General features: G+C 46.8%; 1 protein-coding gene across 2 annotated transcripts in view; it reads left to right on the forward strand.

The window, feature by feature from the left end:
• The first annotated feature begins 1,909 nt into the window (after window positions 1–1,909).
• The window catches only part of Shc4 (SHC adaptor protein 4), a 94,517-nt gene continuing 68,723 nt past the window's right edge, over window positions 1,910–27,703 (forward strand). For both annotated transcript variants that reach the window (XM_038331881.1, XM_038331880.1), the window contains exon 1: window positions 1,910–2,494. In XM_038331881.1, the coding sequence (XP_038187809.1) occupies window positions 1,910–2,494 (585 nt within the window). The remainder of the gene's footprint in view (window positions 2,495–27,703) is intronic.

A 27,703-nucleotide genomic window follows, 5' to 3' on the forward strand; every position in this document is an offset into this window, starting at 1 on the left:
GTTACTGTGGCATAGGATAAGGAAGGGAGGGGTGGGCAGTGAGGAGGAGAAAGCAGAGATGAGCAGGAGGAAGGGAGAGCAGTCAGAAGTATCAAGCAGTTTATTTGTCTTGCCTCCATCCCGTCTCCCCAGGTCCTGAGCACATGAGTTCTGCTTTAGCAATGCCACCTTTGCCAAGTGTGGAGGTGCAAAAAGAAGGATCGAAAAGAAGGATCAGTAAGGATTAAAAAGAAGGCGCATGAAGCTACAGAGGACCTTCCCAGAGAAAAACACAGGGTGTTGAGAAGCCACTCTGAGTCTAAGAGCAAAGGAAGTTGAGGTGAGGGGGCTTTCCTCCTGGTCACCTGCACCCAGCACATTCAAGCTCGTGTTTGGATGGCCCCCGGAGTCCAGGCCCAGTCCTGAGTACTCAGGGGCTAAAGCAGCCTGTGGTCAGTGGGAAGATGAGGTGGCCCTCTTCCCAGACTCTCTTGGCTGCTGCCTTGGTATTTGAATTCATGAATAGTCTCAGGTACTAGAGCCAAGGCTCACAGAGAAATGCAACCTCAGCTGCTTCCTCCCAGAGAATCTCACCCCACCCCCACCCCAGGGTCTCAGCCAGTCCCTCTTCTCAGCTCCTGAATGAACCTGCATTTCCCCTGCCCAGCTGGGGCTCCAGCTTCCTGTGTGCTCAGCCTTCACTGTCATCTTCCCGGGGCATTTGATGGGCTCAGGAAATTACACCAGACGGAAGATGGAGCGGCAATCAATTAAAAAAAGAATTACGTTTCTAAGAAAAATTAATGTAGGCTTCGCATAAGAGTTGTTTGTGTACCATATGCCCTAATGTCCGTGGTACTATATATCTAATTTCTACCTCTTTTCTCGCCCCTCCCCATCTCAAGACGAAAGGAAATCGATTTTTAATCTTCTGCTTTCCCAGCATACTGACGATCCAGGAGCAAAGATTGCTTTTACTTTTAACCCATTCTTCCGACACCACCCTCCCTCCTCTCCGCCAGGCTTCGTTTCTCCCCGCTACTAGTTTAGTATATTGGCTGTGCATGACTCATGAAGCTGCAGTCTGATTGGACGAAAACCAAGCAGCACCCCCGCCACCCCACCCCAACCGGTCAGTCAATTACAGCTATTCTAGGTTCCATTCACAGATTTATTAGCTCTCACACAACGAGGGAAATTCATTCGGCAAAGTTCATTCATAAAAATTTCAACAGCCTGCGTATCATCCGCTCTGCTCAGCGTTCTGCTGTGCACAGGCTCCTGAAGGAGACTGCAGGAGGGTTCGGGAGGGAAGGGCACCCCGAGAAGGGGTGGGCGGGCCGGGATCGGACCCGAGCTGCACGGAGGATGCCCGGACCTCAAGCAGGAGGAACAATGCGGACCAGCGCCCGTCACTAGGACTCCTGGCTGGTGGCCCAGAACCAAGATCCTCCGAGAGAGGGCAGCCGTCATAACCCCAGCCCATACAGAAGGGCCTTTGACTCTTATGTGCTTTTTTTATTTTTCCCTTTGAAATGAGCAATCACGGAACAAATAAAGGGTTAATGGGCCAGTCGCTGCCCCGCCCCGTGGGAGCTGGAGGGAGCAGGTTTGAAAGTTCCTGTGCGCAGAGGGAAGGGGGGTAAATATTTCTGCTAAGGCTAGAGGCGTGGTGGCACTGCTGCCCCAGCCTGGGGACTCCGGGGAGAGGACCGCCTCACCCCCTCCCCAACTCCCCGGGCCTTTGCCAGGGCCGGGAAGAGACTGCAATCAGAGCCGAGGAGGCATCTTCCTGGCCTGTTATCCTTGAGAAGTCAGGGACCCGGGCCGGTGACCGCCGGAGCAGAAGTCAAAGGTGGCTGTGCTTGTGGGTCTACCGGATAGTGAAGCAGTTTAGGCTTCGGTGGCCCGTCTCAGCCCTTCCAAGGCTATGCGAGAACGCAGCCAGGACAGCCAGGCAGGACTCGCTCTGTATGTAGGATTCTTTGGGCACCTGGGGATGCTTCACAGGGCCAAGTACAGCCGCTTTCGGAACGAATCCATCACGTCTTTGGATGAAGCGAGTCCAGGAGGCTCGGTTGGAAACAAGGGCTCGTCGCCGCCTCCCTACCCAGCCCTGGCCCCTCACCTGCCGTCTGAAGATGCCACTGTGCCCACCCAGGAGAGCCCCACCGCGCTGTGTACCTTGATCCCCCGTATGGCAAGCATGAAGCTGGCCAACCCAGTTACTTTTCTGAGTCTGAAAACCTTTTGCCTGGGTACCAAAGAGGTACCCCGGCTGAAGCTTCAAGAGAGCCAGGATCAGGCTCCAAGCAGTCCAGCTTCCCCAGAGACCAGTCTAAACAGGACTGGGCCTGCTCCTACACCGCATCTGGACCAGGTGGGACCCAGGGCCACCCCCTTGCCTCCTGATGCTTGCCCACTGCCTGGCCCTGGACAACCAACCCCTAGGAGCAGGCAGGACAGGCACTCTCTGCAGCACCTGTTGGGGTCCGGTCTGCACTACTGTGTGAAGGTAAGTCCCTAAGTTCTGTTTGGCTCTCTGCAGGGGCTTCATCTTACCTGGCTGGGCTCTAGGCTGCAAGAAGATATACCTACCGTTGTATCTACAGAAGGGAGAATCGTCTTTACAGATTTCCTTCAGGGACCTGGCAGGTACCAGAGTCAGACCCTCTTTGCTCCTAGGGTATGAAGGACTACTAACAGATAGGCAGACATAGCTTCTCACAGAGACAGACAAGATGGCAACTTAAGGTCTTCTCTGGTCCAGTGTCAAAGATTTCTCGTCAGATTCATAGTTGAAACATAATAGGTTATTCTATTATACTTGAGGTGAATACAGTAGAGATTTCCATGCTAAGATAGAGGAAGGTGTGAAGGGCCTTGTCTCGTTTTAAATTTTCTGAATCTGACATTTAACAAGCACTTCTGAAAACCTAGCAAAGTCCCGAGTGCTGTAGAAGGAGCCAGCCTCAGTCGCCTGCATAGGACCGTAGGAGCAAGAACAGATGCCTGGGACCAGTGGGGATGCATGCTGTTCTTCATGGAGGGTATAGATAAATTAAGAAGAAGAGCGACTTCTAAAGTTTAATCTTGGGTAATGCTCAGGGTGCCAGAGACAGAAACAGAGGGAATTAGGAAAGGGGATTCCTAAGTTTGCTTTCGATGTGTCATATCACACAGTGATATCTAGGGGTGCTGGTATACAGCTGATATTTAGGAGTGCTGGTATACAGGAGATATCTAGGGGTGATGGTATACAGGTGCTATCTAGGGGTGCTGGTATACAGGTGCTATCTAGGGTTGCTGGTATACAGGAGATATCTAGGGGTGCTGGTATACAGGTGCTATCTAGGGTTGCTGGTATACAGGAGATATATAGGGGTGCTGGTATACAGGTAAACTGTCTTCTCGGTTCAGCATTGAGCTTAAAAAGTCAGAACTGAAGGTAGAAACTGAAAGATGAGTAACTGTGTTGCAAACTGACCATATGGATCTCAAGGAAGGCTTAATGATGGGTGCTGGGAGGGCTGCAAAGAGGATGGACTCTGGGGACAGCTTGGTACAGCCCCTAAGGAAGATAAGCCCAGCTCCTGCCCTCTCTGGGAGCAGCACACACTGGCCAGGCTTGCGTGTGTGAGGAAAGTCCACAGGTGCTTTGCACTTGTCAAGCTCTTGGGTGCCAGCCCTTTGTGGTTTGGAGTGATTCCCAAACCTGTGATCCTGGCACCTGCCCGTTGCTTCAGATTCCTATCTTCCCCCCTTTCCTTCTGTCCCGCACCCCCTGCTGGCTCCCCACACCCACAGACCTGAATAGTTTTAAGTGTGAAGAGTTGCTGGACAATGCCCCTTTTCCCGGGAGGTCCCCTTCCCAGGGTCTCTGGGTTTTTAATGAGACCAGCGGTCTTGTCACAGTGGTAATCACTTACCCCAGGAGAGGTGCTGACCCCGTGACCCAGATGCACATCACAGTGTTGTACCAATAAATATACAAAGCCTAGAATATATTAATGTGTGTAGATCCCAACTCGGAAAACAAAAGGATTCTATTTGTTGTGTTATCAGTTAAAATGTCTCTGAGGAAATGGAATTCCGAATGAGGAATTTTTCAAGTCAGAAGGAGAATGAGGTCGGGATGTCTCCTATTTACCATTCTTAGCTTTCTTCCCCACAGGGCCCCACCCGGGATGGCCTTCTGTTCCTCACAACTCTATTGGGATGTGAACTAATTTTTAAAAATGAAGCACCAACCTCCTAATTTTCAGTGAAAATTATTGTATCAATGAGACGTACCATGATTGCTATACTCTTGTGTACGGGCTCAATATGAAGATTTGAATAAAAGCTTGCTTGTAGTGTTAGATTCAGATCAAGGGGTCAAGAGACATCCTGGATGGCAAGTAGACATGCTGCCAGTGAGGACTTAGGTGCAAATTTTGTAAGTTAAAGGAGCTGCCATGTTCTGCTTCCTCATCCACATACGTGAGCACTGTTCTCTGCTCCCAGTCACTCATTTATCTGACTTACATATATGGTGAACCAATCCCATTTCAGGAACTGCTGTAGAAACTGGACATTGGTCAACAAAATAGACAAAACTCTAAGCATCAGAATGGGTCCTGTCCCTGTAGAGCTTTTAATGAATAGACAGGTCGGTGTCCTGTTTCAAATGTTAGTGATGTCATGGAGATTATGGGAACAGGGTCAACAGGGAGGCAGTCCCTTGGGTGGAGATGCTGTATCCTGGTATGAATCAGCATTGTGATGGCATCTTCATTCATTCCAACAGAGACTCCGTTTTTCTGTCTACCCTAAGTGAGAGTTGGCTTTGGGTTAAACAACCTTTAAAAAAAAATTTCATCTCATGATCTTAAGATGTAGAATTAGTAATGCTATCAAAAATTTTTCTTTGATTCCAAGACTCTATTTGGGGCATGGGGGTTTGTGACAGGATTTCTCTGTATAACAGCCCTGACTGTCCTGGAACTTACTTTGTAGACCAGGCTGGCCTTGAACTCACAGAGATCTGCCTGCTTCTGCCTCCCAAAAATAGGCAAGAGCCTGTTTTCAAGGAACTTTGGTTTAGCTCAGATTTTGATTCTCTTGGAAGGTTCTCAGGGAAGGTGGGCTAAAGACCCAGTCTTTGTGGGCTACCAAACCAGGAATGGAGAAAGACTGCATTCTGAGTAAAGTATTGGAGTGGGTGAAGTTCTTTACATAGTGTCAAATGGTGACTTTTGTCTTCAAGACAAAGTCTCACTCCTCTGAGGTCTCCCAAGGCATTCCAGCCATTGACAGACACTCATGCAGGTCTCTGAGGTGCCCAGCACAATCTGCAGTGAATGTGGGGACCAAAAAGAGCAAGCCCTGAGTTCTTGAGTATCAATTGCACCAGTATCTAATGACTCTAGGCTTCTGTTTCTCTTCTCTCTCCTTTAAAATATTAGCTTTATTCCCCCACTCCCAACGCTAACATAATTCAAAGACTAAGGCAGAAAGAAGCACCTTAAAGACGTCCCCTAGTGGTCCTAGCTACTATCCTCTGAAGAAGACTGTTTTCTCTAAATCAGCCTCGACAGTTATGATGTCTGTAAACCATAGCTAGTGAGTAGCAGACAGAGGTCCCGTCCTGTTTGCCTTACTCTCTCCCCTTCTCTTCCCATTAGCAACCTCATCCCCCCAACATATTACCTAGAAACGTATTAATGGAGCAAAGTAGACGGCAGGCCATACTGTGCAGGAGAGCTCTCTTCCAGGGTCAGCTCATACACCTGGCCTGGCCGTGCAGCTGCGTGACCCTCGACTCCTGCACTTTGCTTAGCCTCTCTCAACCATTGCCCCAGACTGGAATAGCTACCCAGGGCTCCAGTGCCACAACCTGGGTGGTTTATGCAACAGAATTTTACTCTGGTTAAGGAGTCAAGACGCTTCAAATGAAACCTTAGAAGGGCCAACTCTCTGCCCAAGCTATGGGAGAGGAATCCTTCCTGCCTCTTGCAGTTTTCAGTGAGTGCCAACAGTTCTTGGTGTTTGGGGGCGACAGGCACACCCGTCTCCTCTCAGCCACTGTATTTACACAGCAGTCTGCATGGTGTCCATGGCCAAATCCTCGTCTTCGGGAACAGGAGTAGCTGAATTAAGGCCTGCTCTGATTGGGAGGATTCCTCTTCATTACCTGACTGCTCACGTGGGCCTTCTTGTGTTCAATAGCTGTACATGAATTGAGGGGTTTCTTCCTTACCTTCATAAATATCTCAGCCTGCTCCTTCCCCAGGATGTTTCCTGTCAAAGAATGTGTTTGATTCGTGAGCCAATAAGCTAACACTCTGAATCCTGTTTGTCTGAACTGGATATAGTCCACAATACTACATGTGAACTTACAGTTCCTTATTCGTGGGGGAGCCCAGGACTGCGGGTTACAAAAAGGCTAGAGCTCCGATCTCCCAGCAACAGCACCCAGTGGCTCCGGGTCTCCTTCCTCCTCAGAAGACTGAGCTAGAGCAGTGACCCTGACGCTGACTGACTGTTTGACCTTGGGTCACTTCACCCTCCGGGTTTCATTTTCCTGTTTAAAACCAGAAGTTGGAATGAAATGCTGTCTTGGAGCTTGAGTCCGGGGCTTCCTTTCCATTCATCTATATTATCAGGATCTCTGTTATTAGAGCTTTCTGGAGGAACTTACTTGTAGCTTCTTGGTGGCCAGTAGAAGGAATGGCTTTAGGGACACACTGGGTAATCTTTGTCCCTTTCTGTATTGCCCTCAGGTAGCTGCCACCGTTGAGGCAGGAAAGGCATCTTTCTCCTGAGTGGAGCTGGTGGGTGTAAAGAGGGTGGGGGTGGAGTATAGAGTGTGTGTGTGTGTGTGTGTGTGTGAGAGAGAGAGAGAGAGAGAGAGAGACAGAGAGACAGAGAGAGAGACAGAGAGACAGAGAGAGACAGAGACACAGAGAGAGAGCACACACAGGGCAATGCATATGCGAAGTGGCTTCTCTTGTGACCCTCACGTACCCCTCGACCTCTCCAGTTCTTTTCACCACTGGACAGCAGAGCAGACACAGTGATGGGGATCAGCAAGTCTAGGCTCTCACAGTTCAGCAGACAGAGGTTCGATTATGAGAAGTGCCTCACCTCAAACCACACATCCCCTTGGTGGTGGACTCCAGATGCCTGGGTAACACTCTTGCTTCCTCAGCTCGCCTTGCTTGTTTCTCCTCCGTCCCTGCATTGTGTGTGCTACTGCAGGTCGGCTCTCCCTGGTCAGGGTGGTGGGCGTGCTTTTGAAAGATCAAAATGAAAGCTTTTTCTTGTGGGAAAATAGTCTTAAACTAGCAGTAAGAAACTAAAAGCGAGTGTGGCAGCATGGCAGGGAGTCTGTGTTAGTCTGCTTCCCATCGCTGTAAGAATTATCCAATGTTGAAATATTTTATAGACTCAATTCACCCCTTTGGAGGCTGCAAGTCCAGGACTGGACGGGCCCATCAGGTGAGGGTCCCTTGATGGCATCACAGCATGGCAGATGGCCTCTTGGTGAGACGCGGCGAGAGCGAGCTTATTGGAGAGAAAAGCCAGACGGACTCAGGGTCCAGACTTCCTCTTTTATAGCACCCTGCCTTTGTGAGAACTGACGAGGGAGCTGTGGGACCTTTCCAAGGGAAGGCACCCAAAGCCAAAAATTCTCTGTGCCCTCCTCCTACCACCTCCCGACAGTGCCACACCAAGACCAAGCTCTTCTACCTGAACCTTTGGGGACATATTCAAACCATATCCAAACCTTAGAGGACCCCCAGAGAATGTAGGCTTTGCCCATTTCCCTCTTGTTTAATGAGCAGTTTGCGGGTGACATGTGTCCATGCTGGAGCAGAGGGACACAGTGTGCTGAGATCCGACGTTCCCTGACGATGGCTTCTTCCACTCAATACCACAAGAATGAGCCAACTGTGGTTCTCAGCACACGGGCTAGCAGGTGGCCTGCATCTTACCCGTCTTCCACACTCCCTCTGCCCAGCTCCACTCACTCCCGTTGACCATCTATACCCGAAGGTGGCTAGGTTGGCACATCTGCCTGTGGCATGGCCTTCTGAAGACGTTCCCAACCCCTTTGTCTTTCATTCTCCATTTTCTAACCTGATAGACAAACTGAGATGTCTCTTTGAGTGAACATAATGGGGTTTCTTTCTTTTACGCAGCGGGACAGAGAGCGCTTGGGGACAGAACTGGGGGAGGGACCTTTCCTTCTCCGTGGGAAGAGCCTTTGCTGTCTTGTAAATGTGGCAGCATCCTGGAACAGGCTGTCCACATTTGACAAAGAGTTCGTGTGTCAGTGGTTACTCTGTACATCAGCTGTTTGGGAGCGATAGAAATTTTAAAACAAATTTTGCTTAAACTTGATAAGATTTCTTATGTGGTTAGGGACAGGCGAAAATGGGGAAAATGCAAAAACTTTGTACAAAACTTGTCTTATCATGGGGAGGGATGGACATTCAAAGGTATACTTTGGGGCTAGGTGTGTGTGGTGTGTGTGTGTGTGTGTGTGTGTGTGTGTGTGTTTGTGTGTATGACTAAATTTGACCTTGGTACCTCACCATGTCCCTTCCCTTATCCCTATGGGAACCTTCACCCTAAGTCTCTGCTGTGACTTCTCTGAGAATGACCTGGCATCCGCTGGTCTGCTTTGAACCCTTGGAGCAATAGAGCGAAAACCTTCTGCCCTGTCGAGATACTTGCTTATCTTACTAACTTTTCATTGTGGTATTTCCAAAAGTCTTCCAAGGAGCTCCTACATCTGTTAAAAAAAAATCTTGATTTCTAACCTACATCCTGGACTAGAACATATGAGGCAGAGACCCAGGAACCTGCATTTTGCTAAGCCCGCTCCATGACTCCTATGAACGTAAAAATGGAAAATGTTGACTCGGGCGAGTGCTGTGGTTCACAGCCAAGGGATGATTTTACTTTCCTCTCAGGCCATTTGGCAATACCTGGAGATATTTTAAGATAAAACTGAGAGGGAAGGAGTTCTTTTGGCCTAAGTGTTTTGATGCAGCCAAGCATCTCTCAGTACACAGACAGCTCCCACAAGGAGCCTGGTGCGGGCAGCCTAACCAGCCAATAGAGCTGAGTCACTCAGAGAAAGCAAAGAAGCCTGACTGTCGGTCAGGAGCTAATGACAGAAGGAATAACCTAGGGATTCCTAGGAGCTGCAGCCTGAGCTGCGTCTCAAATTCTTTCTCCTTTCTTCTCCCCTAAACCCACATATTTTCTGAAATGCATACTTCCCTATTCTACTTCCTTCCCAGCGGTACCCCCACCCCTCAGGTATCAAACACATAAGCAGCAAGAGCGAGTACGTCCACATTAGCAGCCAATTCTACTGTAACAGGCACACGCCAGGGTAACCTGCATTTAGGAACTAGGTTGGTATGTGTGCTGTTCTGATGAAGAATGGCCCGCAAAGGCTCTAAAGACGAAACCTCGTTGGAGTGGGTGTGGCCTTGGTAAGCCTTTGCCAAGGTCAGGCTCTCTTGCTCTTTGCCTGTGAACCAGGATGTAGCTGGCTATCACTCGAGTGCCAGGAGTGCTGCCAGACTCTCACCAGCCCCCACCATGATGATAATGGACTAACCCTGAATTGCCCTGGTCACGGTGTCTCTCCAAAGCAATAGAATAGTGACGAAGTCGGTATGATGGGGTCATGTCTTTCCATTATTGGCACCGGCATTTTAATAGGTCAACACTTCCAGAGCTTTAGCAACTAATTCCCAGGCCCCGAACCTACTCTGAGACTGGAGATTCCCTCTAGTGAATTCTAGAAGAATGGAGATTCTTCTAGTGAAGAAGAAGACATGACTTAAAGCAAATACCTTGAAGACCCACGTGCTGTAAGGATAACGTTAGACATTGGACTTTTCTCCAGGCAGTGGTGGCACATGCTTTTAAACCCAGCACTCATGAGGCAGAGGGAAGCAGATCTCTGTGAGTTTGAGGCCAGCCTGGTCTATAAGAGGTAGATCCAAGACAGCCAGAGCTGTTACACAGAGAAATCCTGTCTTGAAAACAAAAAACAACAACAACAAAAAAGGAAGGAAGGAAGGAAGGAAGGAAGGAAGGAAGGAAGGAAGGAAGGAAAGAAAGAAAGAAGGAAGGAAAGAAAGAGAAAAATAAAAAAGAAATTAGACTTTCTCCTCAGCAACTATCTTAGTCAGGGTTACTATTGCTGTGATGAAACACCATGATCAAAACAAATTGGGGAGGAAAGGGTTTATTTGACTTACACTTCCACAATGCTTGTGTGTGTGTGTGTGTGTGTGTGTGTGTGTGTGTGTGTGTGTGTGTGTGTGTGTTGGGAGGGAGGTTGATTTCTCAGGCTAGTTAGTTGGTCAGCCTCACTAACCAATCAGGGAGTTTTAGATTCAGTGAGAGAAGTTGTCTTATAAAACAAGGTGGAGGGGCTGGAGAGATGACTCAGAGGTTAAGAGCACTGACTGTTCTTCCAGAGGTCCTGAGTTCAATTCCCAGCAACCACATGGTGGCTCACAGCCATCTATGATGAGATATAGTTCCCTCTTTTGACATGCAGGCAGATACTTTCTACAAAATAAATAAATAAATAAATCTTTAAAACAAAAACAAAAAACAAGGTGGAGAACAACAGAGGAAGTCATTGGCCCTGGACCTTGGATGTCACAGCCTGACGTGCACAGCTGCATACATACCACAGGTCCCTAACCCACTCCTGCTGCTGGGCACCTAGGTTAGTTCCATGCTGCTGTGTTCTGTGTCACAGTGAGCGGATGTGCAAGTGTCTCTGTGGTGTGTTGACTTGCAGCAGTGGCCTGCCTGGATCACACGTGAAACCTAATTTTAGTTTCCGGAGGTGTCTCCATGCTGACTTGCATAGAGGCGGGACGAATTTCCAATCCCACGGGCAGTGTGTGGAAAGCTTCCCTTCTGCCCCCACCCTCACCCCCATTTGTTGCTTTCTTTGTGACTGCCATTCTGACTGGGGGGGAGATGCACTGTAAATGCAGATTCCGGTGAGGCTGAATATTTGTGAGCCTTTGTGTTTTATCTCTTGAAACCTATTTCATTAGCTCCTTTAGTATTGAGTTATTTGTATTCTTGCTTAGCGTTCTTAGTTTTTTGCTGTAGTCTCAATACTAGCCTCCGGTGACATTTGTAAGCAGTAAAGGATTTCTTTCATTCTGTGTGCTGTCCCTTCATTCGGTTGGCGGTTTCCTTTGCGTTGCAGAAGCGTTTCTGCTTTATGGGGTCCCATTTGTCAGGTGTCAGCATTATTTCCTGACCAACTGCAGGCCTGTTCAGGAAGTCCTTTACCATGCCTAAATCTTGGAGTGCGTTCCTGTCTGGGAGATCCAGAGTTTTGGCTCTTGAGTGAATGTCTTTGATCTATTTGGAGTTGTTTTTGCATGGAGTAGGAGATATGGATCTAGTCTCATCATTCTATACGTGTGTTCCCAGATTTCACACTCTTTAGGCTGAAGATGCTGTCTATTTCTCCAGTGTATATTTTTGGCATCTTTGTCAAAAATCAGGTGCCTGTGGCTGTGTGGGTTTATGTCTAGTTCTTCTAATCTGCAGATTTCCACGCCTGCTTTTGTGTTGTTATTAAGTTCTTTTTATTCCAGTGGTTCTGCAGACACCTTGAAATCAGCTGTGACAATACCTCCAGCAACACACTTTTTGTTCAGAATTGCTTTGGTTATTCTAAAAACTTTTCAGTTCCATGGAATGTTAAGATTTTTTTCCTGTGAAGAATGGTTTTGAAATTTGTCATGAAGGGAGGCTACTGGTTTTCCTAGTACTTTTATACCCTGCCACTTTGCTGGAAGTGTTTATCAGATCTAAGACCTTTCTGGAGGAATCTTTATGGTCGCTAATGTACAGAATCATACCTGCAGATAAGGAACTGGATGGATCAGACGGACCCTGGAGTGGAGGGAGATGCCAATGAAAGACATGGGCACCCCAGCAGGAGAAGAAGCATCAAGAGGGAGGTCCCGTTTCAGACAAGTTGAGCTGGGTGTGACAGTCATGCAGATGAGGGGGTGGGGTAATCAGCGGCAGGCAGAAGTATGGAAAACATCTGCCTTGTAGATCGGGGTCAGTCAGACCCGACGACTGTCCCATTAAATGGAATATCTGTAGGTGATTTCAAAGAATGGTAAAGACTGGAGATCCTCTTAATGCTGCACAGCAGAAGACCTTGAGACCGGAAAAGAAAACGTTACATATATAATTCGGACACATAGGTGACTTATATAAGCACACACTTGTGCTGTGAAGCCGACGGCCCTTATTTGAATGCCACACACAGTGATTCATATTACTTCTCATTCTCTCTGAGTGAATTCTGCCCACAGCACCCCATCTGCATTGCGCTTCTTCCTGTCTCTGAAGCGAAAGGGCCCCATGCAGACATCTTCACAGCAGATGAGGGCAGAGCCCACTTCGTGTTTTATTGTATTTTTGAACAGTGTTAGCTACCTCCAACTTAACATTATTTTTTAAAAGCAACTTGCCACCATGAAGTAGTTTTTACCAAGCTTTTGACCTATTTTCATAGGCTTAAAAAAAAACCCAACAATCACACCTTACCAACGTATGTAATGTCTGTGTAGATTAGATATAGCGATTGCTAAATGAAGATGTGGCACAAACACAGAAGATTCCCAGTGATCCCACAGTTCACAGCCAAAGACATCAGTCTAGTGACACATTTCTGCATGGGTATAGACCACCCTGCTCAATGCAAGAGGTTGGTCAAGGCAAACCCAGACAGGGAGCTTTATTGTAGCATTGCACGTTAGCAGTTCTGCCACGTGATTTGTTGACATGGTTCACAAGGCACCTGCAGCTTTTGTCATGATGTGTGTTGTCCCACAGCTGTGATCCATGGCTCACTGAGGGCCTGCCACTTTATTTAGGAGCTGTAGGTTCGCTTCGCACTTACTGCATTTACCAAACTGTGAGCTAAGAGTCCATGCCTTTATGTTCGCTTTTCTCAGAGGTAGTAGCTTTGCGTCTCCTGGGATGCACTGAATAACTCCAAGCGTTTTGTAAACATTAACCAACTTTGGATAAAGTGTATTACGAAGGAGTAATTTGTTCTCAACAGTTTTTGTCATTTAGAGGAAATACTTTTTCTCAGGTAGTGTTAGCAATTAGTAATACCATGTAGTGAAGAATAAGTCTTCCCCAGAGACAAGTACTTTAATGGTTATCCAAACCCAAATAGACAGCCCTAAAATATATATACAGATGAGAAACACACAAAAAAATAAAGCAAAATACAAAACAAAAGAAAACAAAAAAAAAAACGCTCTTTAGCAAAAACCAGTTTGTGTTTCTTTATGTGCTTGCCAAAACCCAAGCTGCTTTACCCCATCATATGGATAGAATACCTTTGACCCCAACACTCCAGCTGTTGGCATAGATCTGGGGCTCCTAAGGAAGGAGATGTTGTCTCACTTGGCTAGAAAAAGAAGGGTGACAATGACACTACATTTTAGGTTTGGGTTTGTTTGTCTACTAAGATTTTCATTGTCCTGTTTCTCTGAACTGTCAAGGGTGGCTGGGGAGGGAGCTGTGTTCTCTGCCAGGCTAAGGCCAGTAGGAGCTATAGGCCTGGAACCTGCAGTCAAATCAGGAAAAGGCCCTACTTCAGACAACAGCGATTAAAACTTTCATCTTGCCCTTTAAGAACCATCAAGTCTCTAGTGAGAAGGGTCTTGGGTGAACTCTCTGAGAAAGGAGGACCAAGGGGGCCAGAACTCCCCGCCACCACCTGCAGAGAACGGATTAAGAGGCTCTGGTCCTTTGGGTGAAGACATTATGAGAGTAATGGATTTCACCAATACAGAGAGTTCCCTCATTTGCTTGGTTAGAAAACTGTTCAAAGGTGGATGGATCGGGGATACAAGGTTGCCATGAAGTTGTCGGCTTAGGCTCCTTCCACTTTTCTGCGTGGCCATCCTTAACACATGGGTTCCATTCCTGGGTTCTCTCAAGGTTGCCACATTGCTGCTGGAGCAACCATTGCCACATTTGTTTTCTAGACGGGAAAGAAGGATGAAAACAAATTGCTGCACCTTCTGGCTGCGCTAGCCACCTTCTAAGTAATCCCCCTTCAAGTCCTACCTACTGACATCCTCTTACATTTGTCTCTGGTTTTGGGAGAGGAAGCTGGAAAATGCTTGTTTTAAAACTGGATACATTTGAGGGTACATTTCATATATCGAATTCAAAAACGTTGAATATAAGGTTGGGAGTGTGGCTCAGTGATGGAGGGCTTGCCTGGCTGGAGTGCATAAAGCCCTAGGTTCCATCTGCTGGACCATTCATGTATGTATATGCACGCAGGCACACACACACACTGAAAACACAGAAACGAAGAGCAGAACAGCAGTTACCAGGAAGTGGAGGTACAAAGGGAGATAGAGGTCAGAGGATACAAACTTTCAGGTCGTCATGATGCCTAGGTCTAAATGGCTAGTACTCAACACCGGATACTGAAAATTTGCTAAGGGGGTAGACTTCAGATGCTCTTACCAAACATCCAGAAAGACTGCCCACAAGGGTCATCTGTTAGTCGGGCTGCATTGGTGGCCGTCCCAGATGTTCAGTGGGAGGATCAGAGGACTTTCAACATAGGATACTACAGAAGAATGTTAAAGGAAATGATTTAGTGAGCAAGCCATCACTGGGGGTCACAGGAATGCCTGGCTTACCCCTGGCATAGTATGCTACCACCTACTCCTCATGATTCTCATTATTTTCTGCACAAATACCCAGAGTCAGGGGATTGTAGTTACAGGCTTGGTCTGTAGGTGCTTGGGGAAGGAGGGAAACTGCCTGACTTCCATGGGAATCAAGTTTGAGATGAACTCTTCATTCCATAGACTCCCCGAGCTCTCTCGGGCCCTAGAGTTGTATTGGGGTATTCCTTTCATGTTAGCTACTCTTTTCACAGCTGTGACAAAATGCCCGACGTGACTAAGAGAAGAGGAGCATTTGGGATCATCATTGAAAAGGGAGTGTGGCTCGGCCATGGTGGCAGGAAGGCATGGGGGAAAGGCTTAGGAAGCAACTGGTCAACTCACCTCGTGTCCCAGGTTAGGAAGCAGATAGGTTCGGATCTCTTCCTCCTTCTGCCCTTTGCCTTGAGTCCTGGACTCCAGCCCCTGGAATGCTGTCGCCTGAATTGCAGTGGGCGCCCTCACAGCTAAGCCTCTTGGCAAACATGCTCATAGTCAGATGCAGAGGCGTCATGCTCACAGACAAGTGCAGAGGTGTGTGTCTCCTGGAGGATTCTGAATCCAAACAACTTGTCACTGATGACCCAACTACCTCACACCTGTGCTATTGACTGCTTATGCTGGATTGCGTTCCTACAAAGTTGTTACTCTGTGTCACGGTCAGTAATGCTAATGATTTACCTCACACTAAGGAACTTTAAGAGAAAATAAGAAAGGCAGGGCCTGATGTCTGGAGGCAGGTGGATCTTCATGAGTTCAAGGCCAGCCAGGTCTACCCAGGAAGTTCCAGGCCAGTTGTGGCTATGTAGTGATTCTATCTCAAAAAAGGACAGTAAAAACAAAAACACAAAACAAAAACTAAATATACAACCAAACAAAAGGAGACAGAGAACTTTCTTGTACGCTTTTTCTCTCCTCAGCTAAAAATGCTGTTTTTTTTTCTCTCTCTAAGGAGTACAAGTCATAAAACATACAATTGAATCTAAGGTCCCAGTTGAGATTCATTCTGAAGGTACTGATCTAATAATAGAGGGCATTATTTAAGTCTGAATCACAATTGTAGACCCGTTGGGAACTTCCTGTCTATGACAAGTGCACAACTTGACAAACTGCCATGCTCAGTTAGAGCCTGCTGGTGGTGACCTTGTTCCAGTCACTTTCTGCTTTAGGAACAAAGAATTTATGACTCCAAGTGGGTTTTTGTTTATTTGTTTTAATTTCTTTGTGAGCGTTACTACATCCTAGCATGTGCGTGAAGGTTAGAGAAGGATCAGCCCTCTTCGTCTGCCTTGTGGGTCCTTCCGGAGACTGAGCTCAATTGGCTTCGCAAGCCTTTATCTGCTGAGCCATCTCAGGCCCCCATACTGTCTATTTTCTAAATCCTGACTAGCAAGATTGCCCTTGCTGAAATGCCACCACAGTAAGTCTTTGATCTGATCCCGAAGCACCAACTATGGCTCTTGAAGGCCTGGGTCCTGCCGCCACATATCACACAGCTTCTGGACTTCACACAAGCAGAGGCTCTGTGGTGGTTCCTCCTAAGATGTAAGATTCCCTGAAAGCTACCCAGACATACAGAAAGGGCAGATGTTCCAGAAGCTGTTTGATTCAGGAACTAGGCTGAAACCAACTCATTATTAAAAAGGATTTATGTGAATTAATCCTTGTGAGCTTTGAGACTATTTCCACTCTAGCCTCCCCCAGGGACTGTGAATCTGCCATGGTTTCCCCTCTTTCCAATGGCTGTCAACACTGCCACTGAGCACACTCAAGTCTATACCGCCCTTCAAATCACTCTTCTCCTCTAATACAGATTCCTTCAAACAAAAACAAAACAAAATCCTTGAGTTTAGTGAGCTTGTCTCTGCCTCCCCTTCGCCTAGATGCACCAGGATTATTTTGTTGATGAGAAATAGAGAAGTTGGAACAGATGATCTCTGAGATTCCTCCAAGCTTGGGCTTGCCTTCAGCCTACCGCCAGAAGCAGACTCCACTACAGAACTGTTGTGGGACAGTTGATCCACTGTGACACTCAGAGACTGTTAATAACGTTAACCTTGAATCAGGGGGCGAAAGTCAATGACTAGACGACCAGAATTAGCCATAGAGATTTTGGAGGACTCGGGGTGGTATGATAGAGAGAACAGAGAGGAATAGCAAGGAGCTTAGAAAGCCTTCATTGTTTTTTCTTTTTTCTTTTGAAAAAGAAAGGATCAGCTGGTCGTTCCTTCACTGCTTTCTTGTTCTATCAAGTTTTTACCTCATCATCTGACTCCCAAGTTTTTATTGATAGTAGAACAATTTAGATAAACGCTTCACAGAACACTGTGTAAAAGAAACACAGTAACAGACGATGAACACTTGGGATGCATCTCTGCAAGGTGTGTTGGCCGACCGTTCTCTGTTCTTTCAGAGATATCACTTAAACTGAAGAGTGGACGGATGCCATTCGGCACTCCAGCGGTAGACCTACTAGCATGAGGCACTGTCTCAGAATTATGAGGCTGGCCATCTGTGTGGCGCTTTTATGATTGAACTTGGAAACAAACCGTGCGTGTCTTTGAACTCATGGAGCATGGTGCAAGTGAAGCTACCACGGGCCGCATGCTCTACCAGAGACACCATATTTCGTTCAGAACCAGCAATAGATAGCAAATAATTTGGCTTTTTCTGGTTGTCCCTTTTCAGTGACACTTACCTAAGTGGCAGTCACAGTTTTTTGTTTTTTTGTTTGGTTTGGATTTTGTTGTTGTTGTTTGTTAGCTTGTTTATTTTTTGAGACAGAGTCTCTGTGTAAACTAGGCTGGCCTGGAACTCAGGCAGGTCTGCCTGCCTTTGTCTCCTGAGTCCTGGGATTAAAAGCATACACCACCATGCCTGGTGTACAACAGTGTAATTGAGCTGTGTCTACCGCCAGTTGAAGCTTCATTTTTTTTTTTCTGAGTGCAGGGTTCAATACAGCTGAATAGGCTGAAGGCTCTCGAAGGTCAAGGGTACAGACACTCTGACATCCCTAGTGCCCTATGTCTGAGCAAACACTAGCAGATGTGAGCACACAGGATTTTTGTTTTTAAAGATTTATTTATTATGTATACAGTGTTCTGCTTGCAGGCCAGAAGAGGCCACCAGATCTCATTACAGATGCTTGTGAGCCACTATGTGGTTGCTGGGAATTGAACTCAGGACCTCTGGCAGAGCAGCCAGTGCTCTTAACCTCTGAGCCATCTCTCCAGCTCCTTGGGCTTTTTTTTTCATTATTCAATGCAAATACATCCAAAGTGTGTGTTCTCAAGACTGACTCAGATTTGTGAATGGAGAACATCGTTAATTTTTTTTTAAAAAAATGAGAAATAGAACAGAATTATTCTATTTATAGAAATAGAATTGAGAAATAATGTCATAAAAATGATGTTCCACTTTAAGTAGATTATGGGTTGTCAGGTGAGATCATACAGATACATCATTACTAGGTTATATTACATCCCAACTTAATTTAACAGGCATACAAAATATGACTGGTAGGTCATTCATTAAACCATTGGAATGACTGACAGAGTTATAGTGTTGCCTTGGCTTCAAAAGCAATAATATTGAAGTCATGACCAAAAAGAAGAACAAACAAACAAACAAACAAACAGACAAAATCCATGGTGGACGGACTGGGTCACTAGGACAACAGTCACACCATTTCTTTGTCTACTCCCTTTAGCATCCTTATTGACACCTGCCTCCAGGCCTGCCTCTCTGCATCTCTACAATGGGCTGCACAAGATGCCAGTCCTTTGCACGTGGGCCTTGCGAGCTTAGACTCCTGGTAGCAGGCCTGCGAATCACACTGAGTATCTGGAGATCGTGGTCTGGCTTTTTGCCTAGCCTTTCAGAGCCGAGGCCATCCAGCAAGGCTCTCCTGGGGAACAGATTAACTTCTGTGACTCGCTGCTTTTCCTTCTCATTTATGATTCATGACCCGGGCTATATTTTTAGCTTTTATTTATTTGGGTCTAAGAAGTGAGTTGGAAGGAAATGTAGTTTGGAATCTCACGGAAGAACAAGGAGAAACTGGTATCGCATTGGAGAGAGGGTTGGCAGTTTGGGAATAATAATCAACCACGACATTCAGCAAACATTCAGAAAGCCCACGGGGGTTCCACACTGGGCTAGGTGGTAAAACCCGAAGACTTCAGAAGACTCAGCTTCCACAAATCTAAGTGTCAAATGGTTCATTAGCCAGCTTCTTTGTTCATTAACTAATAAAAATAACACATATATAGAAGGACTTCCCATACCAGTTCATCATGAATATATTGTTTTGTTTTGTTTGTTTGTTTTGAGGCAGGGTTTCTCTGTGTAGCCCTGGCTGTCCTGGAACTCACTCTGTAGACTAAGTTGGCCTTGAACCCAGAGATTCGCCTGCCTCTGCCTCCTGAGAGCTGGGATTAAAGGTGTGCACCCCATGTCCAGCTTGGAAAGGAATGCATTATAATCCCGCTGATACCCCCTCCACATCTCCAGACTTTAGTCTCACTGCTTGGAGTTGGGGAGCATCCCTTGTGCTTGCCCTGTGCCCACTGCTTGACAACCCCTCTTCCAACCTTACAGGCTTGCTTTTCCTGACTCCTCCACATCCTTTTTCCTGAGAATCTTCCCTGGCTCCCTGAAGCTCCTCCTACTACACAGCCCCACAGCTCTTCAATCTGCTACTGTCATGTCCCTATAGAAAGCGTTCTTGATTGACGCTCCTTCACAGAGATTGAGGCTTTTTCATCAGCTCTCCAAGCTAAGCAGATGGAAGGGAAGGTGCCCAAGAAGAACACTGTCACCCAACACAGAGAAACCTCCACACTGAAACCTCTCCACGGGCCAAACATATGGTTTGCAAAATTGGGTAGCTAGTAAGTACATGCAAAGCTCAGACTAAACCCTAACTTGTTTAGACTCTGTGATAGTCTCACTTCTTTTTCATGTTGACCCTCATGGGGCCAGTCAGCTTGTTCTGTGTTAACAGGTCAGTGTGGGCCTCAGTGTCTTCCTCGTGCTGTGTGTGTATCTACAGTACATTGTCTGAGGATCTGTTCCATACGATTCTCATTCAGTCGCCTGGGCTGACAGTAACTTCCAAATTGTAAAAGGAAAACCAAAACAAAACAAAACAAAAGATAAGTCGCTGTTGCGTGATGTCATCGACCAAATGAGGACCTACGTCCAACTTCAAAAAGGCCAACAGAGTAATCCATATGCAGGGAAGGGAACGCTGGAAATGCTTTAGGATTGGCACTAGTGACTCCCACATACACAAAAGAAAGCAGCGGAGGAAGCGAAAGAGTAGAAATAAAAGAAGGGCGCTATGTTTAGAGGAATGAGGGTCTTCGGGCACGAGGCAGGGCCTGTCTAGCTAACCACAGGCCTCTGATTTAGCAACTGTGGGCATCAATTATTCAGCCATCCCCCCACCCTTAAATTAGCACTCTTAAAGCTGGTCCTCCTCAGAATGTATTAATTCTTTGACACATGGGGATTCCCCTGCCTCCATCAGGAGAGAGCAGGAGAAAGCAGCCAACTGACACCACAAAAGTGAACCTAAGTGGGGCAAGCTTTGCAAGCCAGGCTCCCCATTCACGCTTGCATTATGAGCCACCAGTCCCAGAGGGCTGAAGACTTTCTCCTGGAACAGGAGACCAGCATTCATGGTCCCCTTGGATTAGGCCTTTACACATTGATAAAAATCTCTCAACAGCTGCTTAGAAGGCTTGGGCACAATGCCACAAAGACTTGCTTAAAGGTATTGGTTGCAACTTTTGAATTTTAATCGCAAAATTAAAACCATTGAATACAGAATACAAGGCCCGGGGACTCTCTACTAAGACGACAATGAGAATTTTTGTCAGAGAGAATTCACCTTTGTCTGCTCCAATTCCTGCTTTCTTGGAACACAAAGGATGATTGCTATGAGGTGGAATGGAAGACTAATTTTACCATCGTAGGTGGCTGAGTTCATATTCTGATGCTGTGGTTACTGGGTTGTTAGAGTCGGGGCCTGAGTCCCAGCAGTGCTATCCGCCTGGCTTCAGCTTGTCCTCAACTGGGCAGCTGAAGAGGCAGAGTGATAGGGGAAAACAGAGCCAGCAGATGTGTTCAGTCTGACCACATTGGTAAGAGATACGAATAAGGAGGTCCCGGTGTCCCCCAAGTTCATCTTCAGAGTCCAGATGTTAGGTTTATGGATAGATGGAAGGCAAAAAGTATACACAAGCAAGCAGACCCAGGCAAGGTGTGCCCTTCTCCATCACTAATCATTGGCTCCATGCCAGTCCTTTCTTGTCAAGTGGTCTGAGAATGTGTCCGAACTGTGGTAATCTCTTCCTGGAAGACAAATGTCTTTTCTGGCTGGCACCAGGCTTCAGCTTTCTCCTTCTCACAACAAGAGTTTTGGGAAAAGTCTGTTCCTTGGGGTCCATTGATTAAATAATATGGTCACTAAAGGGAGGAGCACAAGTATCTCTACTTGGAATATCTTCATCCTTGACAGAGTGCTTACACTATGACGTAATACTCAAAATGGGACATTTTATGAAGAAAATTTTTATTGGCTTGTGGCTCTGGCATCTGGAGAGTTCAAGAACACGATGCTACTACCATCTGCTCCTCATCTGGCCAGGGTGAAGAGGACGCCATGGTGAGACGGAGCTTGTGTGCTAGTTTGGGGTCTATTGGATGGATGGGTGGAGGAGAGACCCAACACAGTATCTTTAATCTATAGATGATCAGGTTCTTAGATTCATTTTCATTTTAAATATCCCCCTATATTATACCTATTTTGATACATGGCACACTTTAAGAGGATAGTCATTATGGCAAAACCTCTATGTGATCCAGGACCCCGATCAGAACTGTCATTAACATATGCCCCATGGATAAGATGCTGTAACCTTGAATTTATAGTAATGTTCAACACCAGTGTGCGTGGCACACATACGCATGTGCTCGCACACACGCACAGAAACTATGTTAACGCTTTTTCAAACGTCAAAACATCTGTCTTCTATTTTTTCATAGACCTACGGGGCATCATTTCTCCTACATGATAAATTTTGGGGTTGGGAGGTGTCATAATACAGACAGCTTCAAACAGCAGAGGACCTGAGCTCTACATTAACCAGCCCCAATACCCTTCAGCAGAGCACGGAGCCTCTGACGATCAGTTTTTCCAGCTGTCCAAAGGGATGCCCATCCCCCTCTTTAGGCCCCGCACCAGTTTCATCCCGGGGATCAAATTAAGTGATACTCCCGAGAGTAGATGGAGCACATCCCTGTTTGTGCAAAATCACCTGGTGACACAGGGTGATTGTTCTGCCTAGGCGAAGCAGCAGAAAGAATTTCTTGTGACTTCAGTGTTGTTCCTCGGAGAGGTCACAGCCCTGAAAACACTCTCTGTGTGGGATCTGCCTCTGGGATGACCTCAAGTTGGGTAATTTCATCTGTGTTCAGGTCTGTAGGCAGAGATGAAACCTCCCTCAGTTCAAAATATGCCTTATGTATGGGATTTTCAACGAGAGTAGGATGGTTGGAATGAGGGCAGAAATGGCTGGCATGCTTGCCTTGCCCACTGATGACCAGCATCTTTTTACAACTAGATTAGAGGGTTTTATACACAATCACATACCCAACTCCTTTCCTAGCGTATTAGCCATTTTAAGGTGGCAACAGGACTAAGATTTTTATGTTCTGGCTTCTGTCCCAGAGTTATTCCATTTGCAGGATCGCAGGTTCCCCTCTGTCAAAGAGAATCTCTTGAGTCAGCCTAAAAACCCCACTTATTTCTACAAATTGTTGGAAAATATACTTTAGATGTCACCGGTTCTACTTATTCAGGCAAACCAGGAACAGAAGTAGAGTGGAGCTAATTCCCTCCATAGCCTCTGAGTGACGGAGTCTGCTCAGTGGAGGAGAGAAAGGGGATCTGGTCCCGGAATAACAGGCCTTTCCGGCCCCAGTCTTGCCATTTGGCTTGGGCTCTGTCCTGGAGCATGAGATCTCCCTCTCGGTGGAACAAGCAGAAGGCACAACTGACTTTTAGAAGGTTCCATTGTTGTGAGCACCAAGGACTCCAGACGGTTGAAATTTCCTGGAGGCCAAGTTCCCATTTGTAAATGAGTGAACACATCCAGAGTTTCTAAGCCTTGACCTTGGTGTAGAAAGAGGAGTTTTCAGTTCAGGCTTAGAGTAAAAACAAACAAACAAAAAAAGTTTCAATTTAATTAACCAAGAGGCATTTGAGGAGCTGCTGGGTGCCGGGCAGTACTCCAGGTGATGTCAATAGAGCAATCCTGTTTTTCATTATTTACTTCAAGCAAGGGAGACAGAAAACAGACAGATACATATTATTTTCAGCAATAAGGGTACAAAGAGAAACATAGAATAGGGCAGGGCATGAAGGCAAAGGAAGTGGGGGGGGGGCATTCTGCTTTCCTTAATGTCCTATCACCCTAAGAGAAGCAGTGTTTGTCAATACCAGGTGACTTCTGGTGGGAAGGGCGGTTTGTTCTGAGCGGCGTGTCTTCCCAGCCCAGAGGACAGATTTTTCCTATCCATCTCCAGAAGATCCACCTTTCAAATCAAACCTGGTGGGAGAGCTTCAGGTGACGTAGTTCCAGGGTTATCTTAACAGACGCCATACTCCTTTAAGAATGACCATACTTTAGGTGATCCAGCTAGCTAGCATGTAGGCTATTTTGAGACTTCCTAAACATCATTTCTTGGCAAATTCCTTGAAATAAATCATGTATTGCACTGTCAGAGGTGCAGGTCAGCATGATGACTAAGACACCTCCCCCCACTCACCACCTCCCCATCCTTGAGAAGCCCGTCGTGCAGTTGGGATTTAGCCATTGAAACAAACTGTGGCCTCACTGGGTCAGTACAGCATGGAGGTGTGACCAGAATTCTCTGGGACCCCAAAGGACAAGCAGAGAACACTGCCTCCACGGCAGACCATCAGAGCTTCTGATTCTTGGTTCATTCATTCATTAGTCAACCATGCATACCTGAGTGGTTTATTCTAGGGTCATGCATTGTCTGCTAATAATGTTTGCTTGGCTTCGTAACCGTCACTGTCTCTGGACAATTGCTTTTCTGGGATGTAGCTTGCATGCCATACAGTTCACTTATTGTGAGGAACCCTATGGTTCGTTCATAATTGTATTCAAAGTATATCATTCATTAGGGCTGATTTTTGCATATTCATCGAGTTGTATAACCATTACCAAGTTTAGAACATTGCTATGGGCTCTGAAAGAAACCACACTTGCCAGCAGCCACAACACTCTCCGCATCCTTCCTTCCCAGTTCTGTTTCCCAGTTACTCATCCTCTAGTGAGGGAGACAGAAAATGGACAGATATATTGTCTTTTCAGCAATAGATGCTTGAAGAGAAATAGACAAGGGCAGAGAATGGGTGGGGGTTGGGGGGAAGAGATGGCAGCAGTCTGGATTATTTTGTATGAATGGAATCATACAATAGGCGTTCTTTTGTCCCCGCCCTGGATTAATGATTTCAGAGCTTATCTATGTTATAGCATGCTTCCACACCTCATTCCCTTTCATTGCCAGAACACAGGCGGCTGACTGGCTCACTCTCTTCACCTGCTCAGCGTACTTTCTTAAATAACCCAGGCCCATCCACTTAGGGGTGGCACCGCCCACAGTGGCTGGGCCCTCCCACCGCAATCATTCATCAAGAAAATGCATCCCCAGACCTGCCCATGAGCTAATCTAGCGAAGACAATTTCTTAACTGAGGTCCAATATTCCCAAGTGACACCAGTTGGTGTCAAACATTAACCATTACAGAAGGGACCATGAGCTGTTGGTTCAGAGGTCCCTGCAGGTGATTTGGTAAGCCTGGTTTTTAATTTTTAATTCTAATATGACAGACTTACTTTTAAAAAAAAGAAAAAGAAAAAAAAGAGTCAGTTCTAATGTCTGAGTGAGTCCCAGGGCCCAGCACAGGGACTGTGTCTCCAGTACCTGAAGACAGGGGGTGATACACGAAAATATGTATTCATCGTCGCTGTACTTCATTGACTCAGCCTCTCCCAGTGACTGCAATCATCAGCATGGCCCTGACTCAGCGCTATTACTTATCTGGACAGACCAAAGGAAGGGAATGGGAGCCGAAAATGTCCTCTTCTCTGTTTGCCTTTTCTGCCATAGACCAGCTGTTCCCAACCTTCCTAATGATGCTATCCTTTTATACAGTTCCTCACCTTGTGATGGCCCCAACCACAAAATTACCTCATTTTTACTTCGCAACTGTAATTTTGCTACTGTTCTGACTCATAATGCAAGTACCTGATACGCTGGAGATCCGAGGTGCGATCCCCCAACCCACAGGTTGAGAGCTGCCGCTCTAGAGTAACTGTGATTCGGTCTCAGTGGACAAACGAGAGGAAGCCAAGCATTTCTCCTCAATAGACTCCAGTGCTCTTGTCTCTTCCAATGGAGGTACTGATGGGTCACCCCTAGGAAGACAGCCAAGTCATTCTTTTAGAGGTTGCCCATATTTAGGAGCTGGGGTTTTAGGAACAGAGATTAGGTCTTATGTGGGTCTGCATTTGATAAACCAGAGGGAGCTACTGCCATCTCTTGTCTATCCTGACAAACCAAACTTCTCCTTTGGGCCTTGCCATTCAGCAACTCTTTACTTGTGAGGCTTAGAAGTTCCTAGACAAAGAAATGGAAAGATTGTTTTTAGACACTGCTCCCCTGTCCCCAATGACTCAACTAGGGCTTGGAGGTGGTAAAGATCCATTCTGGCATCTTCCACATGTACCCCACCCTTGGAAGGGAATTGTCCTCACTGTTGGTCACCTCTGTGTGACTCCATTCCCCTCTCCTGCCCTGCACCTTGTGTTGTATCACAGTGAGACTAGCTGACAGTGACATCACTCCAATCCTGGTGGCTGTGTGAATTGCCTTGGAGGTTCACTCGAAGGGAAGAGCCTACCTTACAGGGAAGTGGGTAGGCGGTAATAACGTGCGCATGCGTGCGTGTATGTGGGGGGGGTTAAGAAGGGAACCTTGGGGATGACCCTCTCTTTCCTTCCTCTACCTAGTAAAACCCTTCTCCTTATTGGCAGCCGGAATCCCCTGTTGGGGTCCCATCCCACTGAGTTAGAATCCCATCCAGTCTCACAGGCTCCTGCACATGGGGCTTGGACCTGATTAGCCTTGGGATGTCTGTCCCACCTGGTTGTCTTTGCTCTTTGTCCTCTGCTATCCAGACACACTGTGGACTTGCCTTTCTTCTCAGTTTCCATCATCCTGATCCACCACAAATCCTCCTGTCTGGGCTGGCTGTCTCCAGAGTCTGAAGTGGAACAAATCTACTACTCATGGAGCATACTGCCAGGAGATCCACAGACCTGCTAGCGGCAGCATCCCAAACCATGGTAGTGATGATAGTGTTGCCCGTGTCATAGAATCTAGACTCACCTGGGAGATGGGCCTTTGGGCACGTGAGGCAGGGGATGCAGTTACCTTGTTTGTACTGAGATGAGAAGACCTTCCTACTGGGGTGGCCTCATTCCCTAGCTGGGATTCCGGCTTGCACAATTTGGACAAAGAAAGCTGAGCACAGTCGGTTACCATTCTTGACTTTGTGACTATTATGTGACCAGCGGCTCCAGACTCCTTCTGCTTTGAATTCCCCACCACGATGAACCCTACCCTGGAACTCTGAGCCAAATAGAACCTTCGTCCCTTACGTTGCCTTTGTCTTTATCACAGCAACAGAAAACAAGACTGAGACAGTACTCAGGTCTTTTTCTTGGACCTTGGTGTTCCTGCTCTCCTTTAGCCCGGGCAGAGAGACTCAGCCAAATCTCCATCATCTTCTGCCACTTCTCTCACTCATTTTAAAGGTACAATAAAAAATAGAAATAACAGCATATACAGTAGAGCACCAGATACTGTAGAGTAACAGAAGACCTATCTCTCTCTCTCTCTCTCTCTCTCTCTCTCTCTCTCTCTCTCTCTCTCTCTCTCTCTCTCTCTCTCTCTCTCTCTGTGTGTGTGTGTGTGTGTGTGTGTGTGTGTGTGTGTGTGTGTGTGTGCGTGGTGTGTGTGTGTGTGTTTGCTAAGTACCCCTGGGTGCTGGGGCATAGTCCCAGGCCCCTCTTTCAACAGTGCTTCTAGCCAAAGAACTGAGCAAGCAAACTGACGGATCTGATGCTCAGTGGCATGGAAGGGCCAAGTAAGGGCTGTGCTCATGCGCGGCAGGAGCAAGCCTAAGGACGATTTGTGTTAATTAAAACCCGCAGGAAGGAGAAAAATCTAGAGACCAGTTAGTCAGGGAGAATGGCCCAAGGGGAGGCCCTGCCCTTGGGAAGGGTGGGGTGGATGCGAAGGATGGAGGCCAAGACTGTGTCAGAGCGTGGGAGTGGAGCACTTAGTAATGGGAGCAAAGAAAGCAAAGGACTAGGTATTGATAGTAATGGCTGTTTGGGTAATAGACATGAAGAGATTTCAGCAGTGAGGATAAGTGATTTTTATATATTACATATGATAATATACGTAAGTCATTCGCCCTCACTGCTTAAATATATGCATATAATATATACGTGTGTATAAATAAATGCATGTATGTAATGTATGAAATGTGTATAAAAATGTAGTGCCCGTCATCTTTCAGGATGTACCATATCAGCTTGAGTTAGTGATGTGTAGCTGCCAGGGAAGGCACCCACCTCAGCACCAAGCTGGAGAATTGGAAGTGTAGCCCAGACCTGCTCCCCACTCGTGTATAGACTCCCTTCTTCTCCAGACTGGTGTTTAGGAGTTTGGGGTGAATGAGTCAGGTTCTAGGGTGAGGAGGGAAGAGAGGGCCATGTGGTCAGAGAAACCCATGGGGACTCTCAGGCGGCCCTTCCCATCGGCCTTTCCCATCGGCCTCAT

The sequence above is a fragment of the Arvicola amphibius genome, chromosome 5 (genome assembly GCF_903992535.2).
Source record: "Arvicola amphibius chromosome 5, mArvAmp1.2, whole genome shotgun sequence".
Lineage (NCBI taxonomy): Eukaryota > Metazoa > Chordata > Mammalia > Rodentia > Cricetidae > Arvicola > Arvicola amphibius.